This window comes from Chiloscyllium plagiosum, chromosome 11 (assembly GCF_004010195.1).
Source record: "Chiloscyllium plagiosum isolate BGI_BamShark_2017 chromosome 11, ASM401019v2, whole genome shotgun sequence".
Classification (NCBI taxonomy): domain Eukaryota; kingdom Metazoa; phylum Chordata; class Chondrichthyes; order Orectolobiformes; family Hemiscylliidae; genus Chiloscyllium; species Chiloscyllium plagiosum.
In genome coordinates, this window is record NC_057720.1 from 77753055 (window position 1) to 77767200 (window position 14146).

Here is a 14146-nt window from a genome sequence, read left to right on the forward strand (position 1 = left end):
GTTGGCTCAGTGAACTCTCACCCCTCCTTACAATATACCTCCTTTCTTATTTTTTGGGGCCCAGAAATGAACTTGTTCCACACATTGGGAGGAATTTACAGAGCCTTTACTTAGGAACATAGGAATTGTGACATGAAAAGACAAGATTATTCAATCTTCTATAGTTGCGTGACAGAATGATCATGGAGTTGTTGAGCTACCTTTCAATCTGCCCTGCCAGGATATGAAGAAAAATGAGGGGGAACATCCCTCCTTTTGAAGGTAGAGTTTCACTTTATCATAATGTACTCATTGATATCTTTTTGTCTTTCAATTTGAATTGTTGATCCACATTTGAATAAACCTGGACACTTTCTTTCCCTTAACCAGCCTCTGTTGAGTCATGTACCATGTCCTCCGGACATTTGTATTCGTGAGAGAGGAAGTGTTGCAAATCACTTACCTAATTAAACATGTTTGTTTGTAACAGGAAACACGAAGCAGCGGAAACAACTTTGGAGGGGTGATCTTGCAACAAGTACAGCAAAGCTAATTTTCTTCAAAGGTGAAGTGAAAGTGTTTCGGAGTCAAATATAAACTGTCCTCAATACCTTTGCAATATCCATTGCATGTACAATTAGATTGTTAGACAAAAATTAAAGCAGGTGAAATAATAAAGGACAAGGTGGAATATTTACACTTTCGCCACTAAGCTGACTGGAAACAGTTTGTGGCAGCTTTCCATGGCTCAGGAGGAAGGAGGCCATGTGTGGGCATAGCTGACTGGGCTTTCTTATATAAGCAGAGGAAACTCCCACTCAGAGTGAGACAGCAATTGCATGTGCGAGGGACAGAACATCGGTGAATTTTTTTGACGCTGAACTGCAAAAGGAAGAAGACCCAGATATAGCAGGCGACAAGCAGCACTTTGGAGACTGGATTTTGGACTAATCATGGAGCCTGATTTCAGATACCCCCAGGTTTACACCGTGGGCAGTGATTCGAACCTTGATCGTTATCCGACAGCTCTAGCGCACCCAGTAATGCTGCCAACACAGAAGGAAAGGAAGACGGAGTGGCAGAAAGCATGCACTGTTGTAATTCTATTCCTGGCACTCTTAATATTAGCTGGAATGGCATTTGGAGGCTTCTATTTGTTTCAACTCCATCAAAAACTCGACAAAATAAAAGAGGTATGCGATTCTTCATATTGCTGACTAAAAGTCTTCAATTACTTGAAGTCAGAAAGTTCTGAAAACTAAATATTGTTTCTTTTTCTTATTTTGATCAGGGTCAGGCCAGTGAAGGTCAACAACAAAAGATTATTGGTGAGTATAGAAAAGGATTAATTTGAATACAAAATACTTTGAATCTGTGTTTGATGATATTGAACATGTCATGTTACTTGAGACCAATTACACATGGAAGGGTTCCACTCAACTTTATACTAAGTTGTTGAGAGTGAATCAGAATTCTTAAAGAATCAACAGTCGACAATGATTATACTGGGTGATGCCAACTAGAGATAATCTAAAGGTATGGGACGGCCAAGCAGTAAAATGTGAACTTTGTAACATTTCAGGGTGAACTGTAGTCTGATAAGCAACAAATTTAAATTCAAATTTTTTGTGTCAATTGTTTGAGCAAGACTCATTTTAAAGGCAGCCATTGAATTGGGTCAGATAGCTGCTCTTGGTATTATATCAGTCGATGATCCTGTGCTTCAATCAGATTAAGTGACTAAGCAAAAGATATCTGATTAGACGGAGTGGCAGATTAGACGGAGCTTTAACGTTTGCAACTGTGCTGCTGTTTATTGATGTTGAATTCTTACCTTTTATCAGCAGGGCCTCCAGAGATCAGTAAATCATCTGAGATTGTTGCGCACGTTACAGGTTAGTGACTATCCTGAGGTTTTGAGGCAGGTTTGGCGCGGGTGGGTGTGGGGGCAAAGAGGGAAACGCGACAAGCCAATCGTGCAACAAAAAAGGAAAATGGATGGTAAATAAAAGCAGGATGTCGAAATGAAAGTATGCGTGTTAAAGAAATATCACTTGGGTAAACAGGATGCAGGATTTTCACCCACAAATAGGAATGATTGCTGATTCAGGAGGGCCTAGAAATTTCCAATGCCAGTCAACACGCCGGTTTCCCAGTGCTATCCCATTCCCCAACCTGGAGGTGGAATTGGTGCTGGAGAAGCTACCTGGCAAGTAGCAAATAGTCAATTAAGGTGTGGAAATGGCCTATTAAGATCAACCATCCATTGGAACTTGTCAGTCGCAGAGTGGAAGTTTAATGTCCCCAAGTAGGCCTTGAGACTTTAATCAACTACCTGGCCACAGTTGCGGGGGTCTTTTTGTTTGAAAGAAACATTTTATGGGAGGTCACCTCAAGGTGGGAATGCTCTCTCCCTTGCCTACAAGTGCATACTGCAGTTTCTTCTGATCAGGATGACTTTGAACCTCCCATGCTAAATTGAATAGCGAGCACACTCTCTGACAATTAATTTACCAATTTATGGAACATCAAGGCCTGATGAATGATCCTAAATAGGGGGCAAAATTATGGAGGGACCCATTGGTGGTCTTGGCAGCTGACTGGACAATTATCGGGATCCCCGTGTCTCCTTCTCTTTGGCCCTTGTGCCATCCAGCAACTGAACAGGTTAGGGCCAGGCTTCCTCCCAAGACCAACAACAGCCCCAGTGGTTAGGAACAGGATCGCAGTGCCTGCCCTTCAAAGAGGAATTCCCGTCAAACTCAAGAAACCCACAATCAGGCACACCAGTGTTTGCAACATGACAAGACTCCTACCCGCTGCCAGGTAAATACCAGCTGCCCGTGGACCTTCCCACCACAGACTTAATTGGAACAAAGGTGGGAATATGGTGGTGTCCACCAAACTTGCCAGGGTGCAGGGCACAAGACTCCATCTGGTGTGGCCATAACCCCTATTTGACCATATGTCCCCCATTTGTTAACTTTGATCAGTTTAACACATATTTTGGATTACATAGGTGTATGGGCTAGCATCCCTCCATCTGTCAATGACACCTAGAAGAAACAGTTGCTTGTGGGATCTTTGGTTGTACAAACCGCTGCCATGTTGGGCCTCTACAGTCACAGATACAACACTTCAAAGGAATGAGCTTGTTTTTTTGTGTTGAGTGCCTCGGACATTGTGGCATTAGAAACATATAGAAATAATGTTCAATATTAACAAAACAAAAAAATTAATGCTGAAGGAAGATGTTAAACAAGTCTACATTGGGATTCTTCTTTTCAAATGTGTATAACTAGAATTATATAGTTATTTTTAAAATTTATTTGACAATCCATTGGTGACATACTCAGCAAGCCTACTCATTTGTAAAGACTTGTTTGCAATGATTGTTTTACAGGATTGAATATCATTAAGAATTCCAAGACACTTGTGTGGGACGCTGAGTTGGGTCTTGCCTTGGTCAAAGGAGTAAGCTACAATGCAGGAGCATTGATCATCAATGAATCCGGAAACTACTTAATTTACTCCAAAGTGTTCTTCCGAGGGCAAATGTGCAAATCGGATGTTTATCTGGAACATATTGTGTTTAAACGAACTAACCTCTATCCTAAAGATATCAAACTCATGGTTACCAATAATGGCAACAGTTGTCCCGGGAATAGTGCAGGGTGGTCAAGCAACAGCTTTCAATCAGGAATTTTTAACTTAAAAAAGAATGATCACATATATGTGAATGTCTCAGATCCTACATTTGTTAACTTTGATCAATTTAACACATATTTTGGATTACATAAGCTTTAATTTGCATTTTGAAATGCATGTTTTCTTTTACTGTGGCTCTTAGACCTAAGCATCTAAGTAGGCGCATAACATATTCTCTACATTAGAGAAGTCCTTGAGAAAGAGTAATTTAATAACATGCTATAGTCAAGCCAATAGTGGAATTGTCTGAATATAGATTGAACTGTATGGGATAGAGGGCAAGAACGATTCTAACAAAGAAGATTTACAGTCCTCCAATGGGATTAATGTGTAATAAACTAATTAGAATTTGCTGAAGATTTAGTCATATCCAGAGTGTGCTTACATTGGGTTTGGCTATGACTGGATTTGTCTGTATAAAGTATTGGAGTTTTTCACTCATCACTGTAAATGGATTAAATGAAGTTTCTGAAAGCTCTCATTTGGTGATTTTTAATTTGTGGATAAAAGCAACCTGTGAGAATAAAAGTTGAACCTAATGGACAGATTATCTTATCTAATGAATGGATAGATCAGAGGTTACACATGTTGATTCTGTAGCATCTGTTTTTTTTTCAGTGCTAGGGGTGCTATTGTGAGTGCAGTGAGGGTGTAAGTGTACGTGTTAAGAGGGTGTATCAATGCAGTGTAACAGATCTTGACAATGGTCAGTAGATCATTTGATTTCAATGGTGCCATTTTAGACCTGGCTGCTCGGCCCAATGCCTTTTCCTAATCTCGGCCACCTGGACACATATTAAGGTAGGAAGCCCCCGCATCCCTTCAATCTACCCACCTACTTTAGTTAAAATGTTCACCACCTACTTTCAAGTTTAATTTTTGCTGGCTTCTGCTGAGTCAGTTGGAAGTATTTGGTAGCATGTACCGATATCAAATATTGGTGGACTTTACAGGGCATGAGTGTGACTTGAGCGCTTACTTCAATGGCTCTTCTCACTTCCTGTTGTGGGGAGTTTCCAGTCCCTTTGACCTGTAGCACGACAGGGAGACTCAGTCAAGGCAACACAGAGTAGGACAAGTTCCTTGAAGATGGACGATACAGTTCTGTCAGCACAAAGTTGTATTCATTCAGTTTCTTTAGGGATTCATTCTCTCGCCTCAGTTTCAGTGAGGAACTGTGCATGAAACGTTGCTAATTTACAAAGGAATGTTCACTAAAATCTGCCAGATGTATAACCGCAATGCAAGAAATGCATTACTCATCATTTTAAGGTGGTCATTGCAATGGAGTACCTCATGTTAGAAACCTTCCTGGTTAGAATGGCCAACCTATCAAACACTTTACAGTTCACCACCTGTTGTTGTGTAAGGAAGGTGATTAATGCTTTTTATGTCAGGAGAGGGAAATATATCACACCCTCTCCTCCCAGAAAGAGAATTGAGCTTCTCTTTGCCAATAGGTGTTCCTATGTTACAGGGGGTTATTGACTGCACATATGTCTCTTTATGGATGTCACATTTATATACAGTTATATACCACAAAGAGTTTCTCACTCTAAATGAGCTAACAGTGGTCAACCCTGATCATCCATTAATGCAATTTTTTTCTTTTAAGTCTGATATCCCTGAAGCAGTCATGATGTTTTTATTCTGCAGCCAGTTTAGTATTTGAGTCAACATGTCGAAACAAAGATTGGGAGATAGAGCTTTCCACTGACCACTGGGTTCCTCACTCAAGGACATATGGGCAAAGTGAACGAGAGCCAGATGTCCATGTGAGACATCATTGGAGAAACCATTGGGGTGCTGAAACAAGGCTCCTGTTGCCTGCGATGCACTGGCAGAGTTACACAATAGTCATCAATGCATGGTTCCATTCTTTTTAACGAGGTCACCACAGAAATAGTGGAAGCACTGATAGTAATCTTTCAAGAACATTAGAAAGCAAGAAGAATAATTCGTTTCAGAAAAAGTCCCAGGGGATTGGAAAACTGCCAATAAAACACCCTTATTCAAAAAAGGGAAGTTAACAATCAGACAGGTAAGTGTACATCAGTTAGCTTAATGGCTGCCATTGGGAAAATGAAACAGTCTATTCTAAATCTTGCAATAATAGGCCATTTCGAAACAGATAATAGAATTAAGCAGGGTTAGCATTACTTCATGGAATGGACATCATACCTGGCAAAATTTATGCCAATTCTTTTAGAAAGTAACAAGAGGGTAGATAACGAGAAACCAGCAAATGCAAGATTTTACATTTCCAAAGATATTTGGTAAGGTGTCACACATTGGGCTATATAACAAGATTAGTGCCTATGATATTAGGGAATAGTATATTTGCAGAGATTTAGAATGAGGGAAACAGTTTCAGGATGGCAACTTATAACTGGTGGAATGTTGCAAGGATCAATGCTGGGGCCATAATTATTTACAATACATATTCATGACTTGGATGAGGGAAGTGAGTGTGTTAGCACCAAGTCTGCAGACGACTCAATTGTGGGCGGAAAGGATTATGCAAAGAATCTGCAGAGGGATATAGGCAGGTTAATTGAATGAAAAAAGCTTGCCAGATGGAATATGATATAGGAAAATGCAGGGTTGTCTACGTTTGCAGGAAGAATAGAGGAGCTGAATACTATTTAAATTGATACATAACCAGGGATTAGACAGCACAGTAGCTCAGTGGTTAGTACTGCTGCTTCACAGTGTCAGGGACCCAGGTTTGATTCCACTCTCGGGTAACTGTCTGTGTAGAATTTGTGCATTCTCCCCATGTCTGCATGGGTTTCCTCTGGATGCACTGTGATCTGAGCTCCTCCCAAAGTCCAAGGATGGGTAGGCTAGGTGGATTGGCCATGGGGAATGCAGGGTTACAGAGATGGGGTAGGGGTGGGTCAGTGTACACTCGATGGGTTGAATGGCCTGCTTCCACACTGTAGGGATTCTATGATAAATGCTGCAGCAGAGAAGGGCTTGCAATCTCTTGTGCATAAATCACAAAACCATATTCAATGCATAATAGAGAAGGTACTGTTAACCTTTATTTCAAAAGGAATAGATATAAGATTCAGAAAGTCTCAGTAAAACTGAACAAGACACTAGTCAGACCACATCTGGAATACTATGAACGTTTTTTGTAAGGAAAGACATACTGGCATTGGAGATAGTGCAGGGAAGATTTCACAAGGCTAATCCCAGGTATGGAAGGTTATCTTGTGAAGAGACATTGAATAAATTGTGTAGTACTCGTTAGAGCTTAAAAGAACGAAAGGTGATCTTAGAATATTTAAGATTCTTAGGACTTGACAGAGTAGCTACAGACAGGTTGTTTTTCTTTGTGGGAGTCTAGGAGTCGGGGTATAGAGTAAGGGGTCACCCAGTGAGAACAGAGATTAGGAGGAATTTCTTCTATTACAGGGTGCACATCTGTGGAATTCTTTACCATAGTGGGCCTTTGAGGCTGAGTTGTTAAATAAGTTCAAGGCTGAGATTGGCAGTAAGTCAATCAAGGATTGTGGAAGTAAGAGAGGGAAGTGTAGTTGAGGATTATCAGATCCGTCATGATCTTGCTGAAAGGTGAAGCAGATCTCAAAGGGCCAAATGGCCTACTTCTGCACTTTCATCTTGTAGTCTCATGTTTCATGATACTGTTACCCCATTTTGCCATCATGATTTCCTGATTTCTCTCTTAAGTATACACCTACTACCTTTATACACTTCTAAGGATTCACTCGATCTCTGCTGTCTATGCCTGACATATGCTTCCTTCTCATTCTTTGCCATCCCTTTCCACTGAGTAGCAGGTGGCTGAGGAGGAAAATAAAGGATCAGGAGGAACAGGAGGGAGTCTGAGCTTCCACTGCAACACTGGGACACTGAGTGCCTCCTTTGTGGGCTGTAATGGAAGCTGATGGTGTCTTGGTTGGGTTTGAAATGTTCTCATGGCATTGGTCACCTCTTCCATCCTGGAAGGAATGCATCCAATGCTCTGCACATACTAGGTTTGTGCCTGACTTTTCCGTGTCCCTTCAGAGTAACCATAGGATCTCTGGCAGGCCTGTCAAGGCATCAGGCGTTTCAGTGTGTGTACCTGTCAGCATTTTCCTGTATTCCGTCTGATTGCCACCCTCTTTGGAGTCCTCAGCTTTTTCAACTCTTGTGCAACCTTACCCTCTGGTGACCTTGTACACATACTCACCTTTGCCTTCACATTGGCTCCAATCTCTAATGACTTACCGCTTGCAGCTCCCACCTCAAAACTACCCTCTGCAGAGGGTACAGGATATGGGTGATATAAGAAGGCACATGTGCAGAGTGTAACATGAAGCTACAGCACTCTGCACAGTCTGCTTTTGGGAGTTGGCATGATAGCAATAACTGTGAATGTTAACGTGGGTAACCGAGCACAAATCCAAACCCTGATATGGATCTGCAGCAAAAACAGGAACTGAAGGGTCTCAGCTTAGACCAAGCCACACTGATTGACTCAGATTCAGAGGCTCCTTGAAACCCCTGACAGTAGGAACAGGATGAAACGGTCAGTGAGTAATAAGCTTTGGGGCTGGCATTTGACTGGATACCTGGACCACTAAGACGGCCAGCACATCATAAGTTGTCCTTGGCAGATCCGTTCACCATGCTAAAGGCAGACCTCTGCTTCAGAAAGAGAAAAGAAAAAGCCCTGGCATGCCACTTACTGGAATGTGTTAGCTTGAGAGAAGGTATTATTTTCAGATATTGGGGTTCAGTTCCTACCCTGATGGGTCACAGAGAATTGCACAGTTGCTGCACCTTTCATAGGTAGTTCCGTGGGGCACAGCATAAATTAGTCTTCTTTAGCCAATGGTAGTGCACTCAGATATGTTATTCTGATGGTGCATGCCTAACAATGAATCAAGATCCATGTTGGCGGAACGAGACAGCCCAGATCTGAGCCAGTCAGGTCTACCATACTCCATTATTATGGGTCAAGATGTTCATCATTGGGACCTGGAGGGTTACTGTCAACATGAGGTGAAGTTGCTTCCTTTCATCTTGAGATATCTGTACAAGTCAATGGCCTGGGTACTGGTCTGGTCCTGATAGGATAGCCAAAGGAATGCTTATCAGAGTTCAGGGCTGTGAACTCCCACTGTTGAACCAATTTCCCTTGGGTTACCACACTCTTTGAAGCTATGATACTTTCCAAACTAAAATGGTAACCGAGTAGAGATCTTTAAGATTCTGAAAGCTTTCAATGGAATTGACATAGGAGGATGTTTCCACTTGTAGACCAGAACCTGAACTCGAGACCATAAACTAAAATGGTCACTAAAATATCCAATTGGGAATGTGGGAAGAATGTTATTAATCAGGGAATGTTGAGAACGCAGACATCTCTACCACAGGAGTCATTGACACATTCAAAGAGAGATAAGTTGTAATAAAATGGCACATTAATAGGGTTAAATGAAAAGGGTGGGAGGAGATTTATGTGAAGCATAAACACCAGTACTGTATGAGGGTAATGTGTGGTCACATGGTAGTGTCACTGGGCTCTAATTTCGGGTCACAGGTTAATGCTAAGAGGACAAAGGTTCAAATCCCATCCTGGCAACTGGTCCAATTAAATTCAATCCATAAATCTAGAAGCTCTCAGTAATGGTGACTGTGAGGAGCCATGCATTTAAGGTGAGAGGGGCAAACTTCATAGGAGATGGGAGGGACAAGTTATTTTACACAGAGAGTGGTAGGAGTCTGGAATGTGCTGCCGTGGTAGAGGTGGAGGTAAATACGATAGGGATGTTTAAGGGACTTTGAGATAAGCACATCAATACGCAAGGAAGAATATGGACCGAGGGTAGGCAGAAGGGATTAGTTTACTTTGTCGTCATGCTTGGCACAACATTGTGGCTAAAGGGCACATCCCTGTGCTGTACAGTTCAATGCTCTATTGTAGGAACCAATTTAAATCACTCAGGGAAGAAAATTGGCCATTCTGTCTGACATGTGACCCCAGATCCACAACAAAATGTGGTTGACCCTTAAGTACCCTCTGAAATGGCCTCATAAGCTTCTCAGTTCAAGGGAAACGATAATCAGACAACTGATGACCGTATCCATGTAGGTGAAATGGTGGCTATATGTCCATATTGGCAAATGGCGGCTCTGTCCATGTTGGCAAAATGGTGGCCACATCCATGTTGGTGAAATGATGGCCACTTCCATGTTGGCGATGCTTACAGCCTATAAAAAATAAAAACAAATGCTGAGTTAAATTGCCAACTCTTCTGCAAATGCTTTGAAAACTTTGACCATCAAAATTCAGAGTTTGAGTAAATTTTGAGTAGATTTAATCAGTTGGCTTGGTTTGAAGAATTTTGAGCTCAATGTTGAGTTCTCATGTATGTTCACCCAAAACTGAGAGGTCTACAATGCTAACTTTGAGACATGCCAGTAAGTTATTTTTGTATCCAATTTTTAAAATCTCGCTTGCAACCATGAAAGATGAGGTGCAGATTATCTGTTTCTGGGCAGAAACATAGTTCATGGTATGTATTGCCAACTCAGAGTTTGAGCTTTCACTTTTTGAAGTAATTTCCAAGTAAAAGACAATATCAGTCATATAGAAAGAAGTGTGATTGAGGTTTCTCTCACAGTATTTCTGACATAAACCTTAACACCACCTCAGGGTTGTTTCAGCCATGTTTGAAGGGACGTCCCCACAACCTCTCCATAATGCTTCACCTCGGGCCAAAATCTCTGGGTTTGGGGCTAGGTATTAATCACAAAAATGTACATATTCATTCTACTCATTCTGGGGTTTGAACAACTACCACAAGGTGAAATGGAAAGTCTTTCTCCACTCTGCTGCTCACATGGGTCTCAGTCAGCAGCACAGGCTACGCTATTGACACAGCAAACCAGCATTTGCAACACTTCCTGTGATCTTGTCTCTCTTTAGAGATGAAAAGAAGAGAGTGCAGAAGGTATAGATCTGAAATGGAAACGGAAAATGCCAGAAATGTGCAGCAATCATTCAACGATTGGGTTGCAGAGCAAACTATTCAACCCATCAAGCCCATACTAGCTCTCTGTTAATTGAATCAACCCTATTCCCCTGCTCGATCCCTGTTTGCCTTCATGTTTGTCTCCCTTACTGGACACATCCAATGAGCCTTTGAAGCAGCTGTCTCTACTTGCAACACCCATATATGAGTGAGTTCCAGGTCACTGTGTAAGGAAGTTCTTCCTCACATCCCCTCTGCACCTCTTGCTAAAAGTCAGTGTCTCCTATTTCTTGTATGATCAGGCAATGCAAGCAATTTTGATTTGCCTACTGTATTCAAACCTGTCAAGAATCCCCAAACCTCCAATATTCCAAGGAAAACACCTTCAGCTTCTCCAATCTAACATTGTGGCTAAAAATTCCTCATTCCTGGAAATCTTCTTTAAACCTTCTTAAGGACCTTCAAGTTCCACCTCAAAGTTTGGTGACGAGTGGTTCTGGTCTGGAATGCCCTTACCGGAGCAATAGTGGAGGTTGGTTCAATTGAAACATTCAAGAGGGTATTAAATAATGACGTAAATAAAAAAAATGCATAAGAGTATAGGGAAAGGTGGGTGAATGGCTAAGTCAGGATGCTCATTTGGACAGCAGGACAGACACGACGGGCTGAATGGCCTCTTTCTATGCTGTAATTCTTCCGTGATTCTGACTAAAAATGGACATAATCTTCTAGACGGGGCCTCACCAGAGCTTTCTCAAAGTTCAGTCTGTGGGGAGGTGATGACCTGGTGACATTGTCTGGACTGTTAATCCAGAGACTCAGGTAATGTTCTGGGGACTTGGGTTTAAAAACCTGCCCTGAGAGGTGGTAGAATCTGAATTCAAAAACGAATCCAGAATTAAGAGTCTAATGATGACCATAAAACTATTGTTGATTATCGGAAAAACCCTTCTAGTTCAATAATGTCCTTTAGGGAAGGAAACTGCCTTCCTTACCTGGTCTGGCCTACATGTGACTCCAGACCCATTGTAATGTGGTTAACTCTTAATTGCCCTCTGGGCAACTAGGGATGGGCAATAAATGATGACCTAGCTGACATCTCGTGAATTAATTTTAAAATAATGTATAAGTTTCCTTCTTCGTGTACTCAAAACATTTATTTCTGAAACCCAAGATCACTTATGTTTTGGCAACTATTCTCTCAAATTACCCTACTGGTCACAAAGACTTACGTGCATGAATTCCCCAGGCCTCTATGACCCTGCACTTTCCCTAGAAAGTAACTCTATATTGTCTCTCCCTGGACCTTCAGATGAAATGGAATTCTCTGCATTAGTATTCCATCTGCTACTTAGTTGCCCATACTGTGAGTCCATCTATATCCTGTTAAAGAAAATCAGAATCGTTCTAATTGCTTGCTACATCTCCAATATTGGTGTGGTCAACTAAAGTTATCAGCTATCTGCTCTGACTTCCATGTTGAAAATTCTTGATATCTAGCTTGTTCAGTGTGTTTGATAAGATAAAATATTGAATATTAATGAGGCAGATTGTGCCATTAATAATATGCTGTAATTCCCCTTACTAGCCAACAAGGCACTGCTTAGTGAGAAATTTGTATTTCTGCATTACTTTTCCTCATAATCTATTTTTCCTCTGCATTAATGTTTTTTGTTCATTCTTTGCTGTTTTCATATTCTATCCAAATTTCTTACATGCCACCAAACTTTATGCAACTCTCTGCATTCTCTTTAAGTCTGATACTGTCATTAATGTATTTAGTTCAACATGATGGTAGGAATTTTTCTTACTCATTAGGATGTATCTATTGTATGTATTCTGAAATATCCCCTTGAATGTCTATTACTGCATGTCTATTGACCTACCCTCTAACCTAATTTGTCAATTTGCTTTAGCCAGTTCTGCTCTCATGCCCTCATGGTTGCTCTTACTTAAATTTAGAATAATGGTGCTTAGATTCACTCATTTCTCCCTCAAACTGACTATAAAATTCAATCACTACCTTAGGATGCCTTCACTCTAGGATATTAATTAATCCCATCATGTCGCACAATACCAGGTCCAGTATAGCTTGCTCTCTGGTCGGCTCAAGATTGTGCTGTTCTAAAGCTAAAACTCTCCTGAATGTGGCTGATGAACTTATCATCCAGGCTATCTATCCCCATCTGATCTTTTCAGTCAGTACCTCCTCCAAAGGAAGATCACAGATACCAGCCTTCAGCCAGTTCAGTTCATTCAATGCAATGTCAAAAAAGGGTTGGAAACTTCAAAGACTGTGGGCCCTGCCAACATTATGGCAATAGTGCTAAAGATGTGTGCCTTAGAACGTGCTGTGCCTTGACCAAGCCATTTAAGCACAGCTATGACATGAAGCTTCTACCCAGCAATGTGGAAACTTGCCCAAATATGTCCGGTACACAAAAAGCTGGGCAAATCCCAATTGAGCCGACTTTCGATCATCGGTTACATAATGGAAGTGGTCATCAATAGTGCTATCATGTTGCGTTTGCAAAGGGGCAAGCTGCTCAATGACACTCAGTTTGGGTTCCACCAGGACTGCTCAGCTCCGAACCTCACTGCAGCCTTTGTCCAAAATGGACAAAAGAGCTGAATTGCAGAGGTGAGATGAGAGTGACAGCTCTTAACATCAAGGCTGCATTCGATCAAGTGTGGCATTAAGGAACTCAGTGTTAATGGAAAGCTCTCCACTCGTTGGAGTCATAGGTCTTGGAAAAGCACAGCAGGTCAGACAGCATCCAAGGAGCAGGAAAATCAATGTTTCGGGTAAAAGCCCTTCATCAGGAATGAGGATGGGAGTCTCTGAGGTGGAGAGATAAATGAGAGGGGGTGGGGCTAGGGGGCAGAGGGTAATGGTGATAGGTCAGAAAGGAGGGTGGAGAGAATAGATGGGAAGGAAGATTGAGAGGTGGGATAGGTCATGAGAATGATGCTGAGCTGGAAGATTGGAACTGGGGTAAGGTGGGGGAAGGGAAATGAGGAAACTGGTGAAATCCACATTGATGCCCTGGGGTTGAAGGGTTCCGAGGAAGAAGATGAGGCGCTCTGCCTCCAGGCTTTTGCTGGTAAGGGAGGTGGCCCAGGACCTGCATATCCTCGGCAGAGTGGGAGGGAGAGTTGAAATATTCGGCCACGGGGCAGTGGGGTTGATTGGTGCGGGTGTCCCGGAGATGTTCTCTGAAACGCTCTGCAAGTAGGTGGCCAGTCTCCCCAATGTAGAGGAGACCACATTGGGAGCAACGGTTACAATAAATGACATGTGTGGAAGTGCAGGTGAAGTTTCGTTGGATGTGGAAGGCTCCTTTGGGGCCTTGGATGGAGGTGAGGGGGTGGAGGTGTGGACGCACGTTTTGCTATTCTTGCGGTGGCAGGGGAGGGTTCCAGGAGGGGAGGGTGGGTTGTTAGGGGGGGCGTGGACCTGACCA

The 14146-nt window shown here is 42.1% G+C and overlaps 1 protein-coding gene across 2 annotated transcripts; it reads left to right on the plus strand.

The window, feature by feature from the left end:
- The first annotated feature begins 498 nt into the window (after nucleotides 1–498).
- LOC122554795 (tumor necrosis factor ligand superfamily member 6-like) lies at nucleotides 499–4161 on the plus strand. Of its 2 annotated transcripts, none has more exons than XM_043700174.1 (4): nucleotides 499–1172; nucleotides 1271–1307; nucleotides 1824–1874; nucleotides 3383–4161. In XM_043700174.1, the coding sequence occupies exons 1-4, from the start codon at nucleotides 933–935 to the stop codon at nucleotides 3784–3786; spliced, it is 732 nt and encodes a 243-aa protein (XP_043556109.1). In that variant the 5' UTR covers nucleotides 499–932; the 3' UTR covers nucleotides 3787–4161. The 2 variants fall into 2 exon arrangements, with proteins under 2 accessions (XP_043556109.1, XP_043556110.1); XM_043700175.1 differs by having other exon boundaries at nucleotides 1827–1874.
- Nucleotides 4162–14146: the final 9985 nt, after the last annotated feature.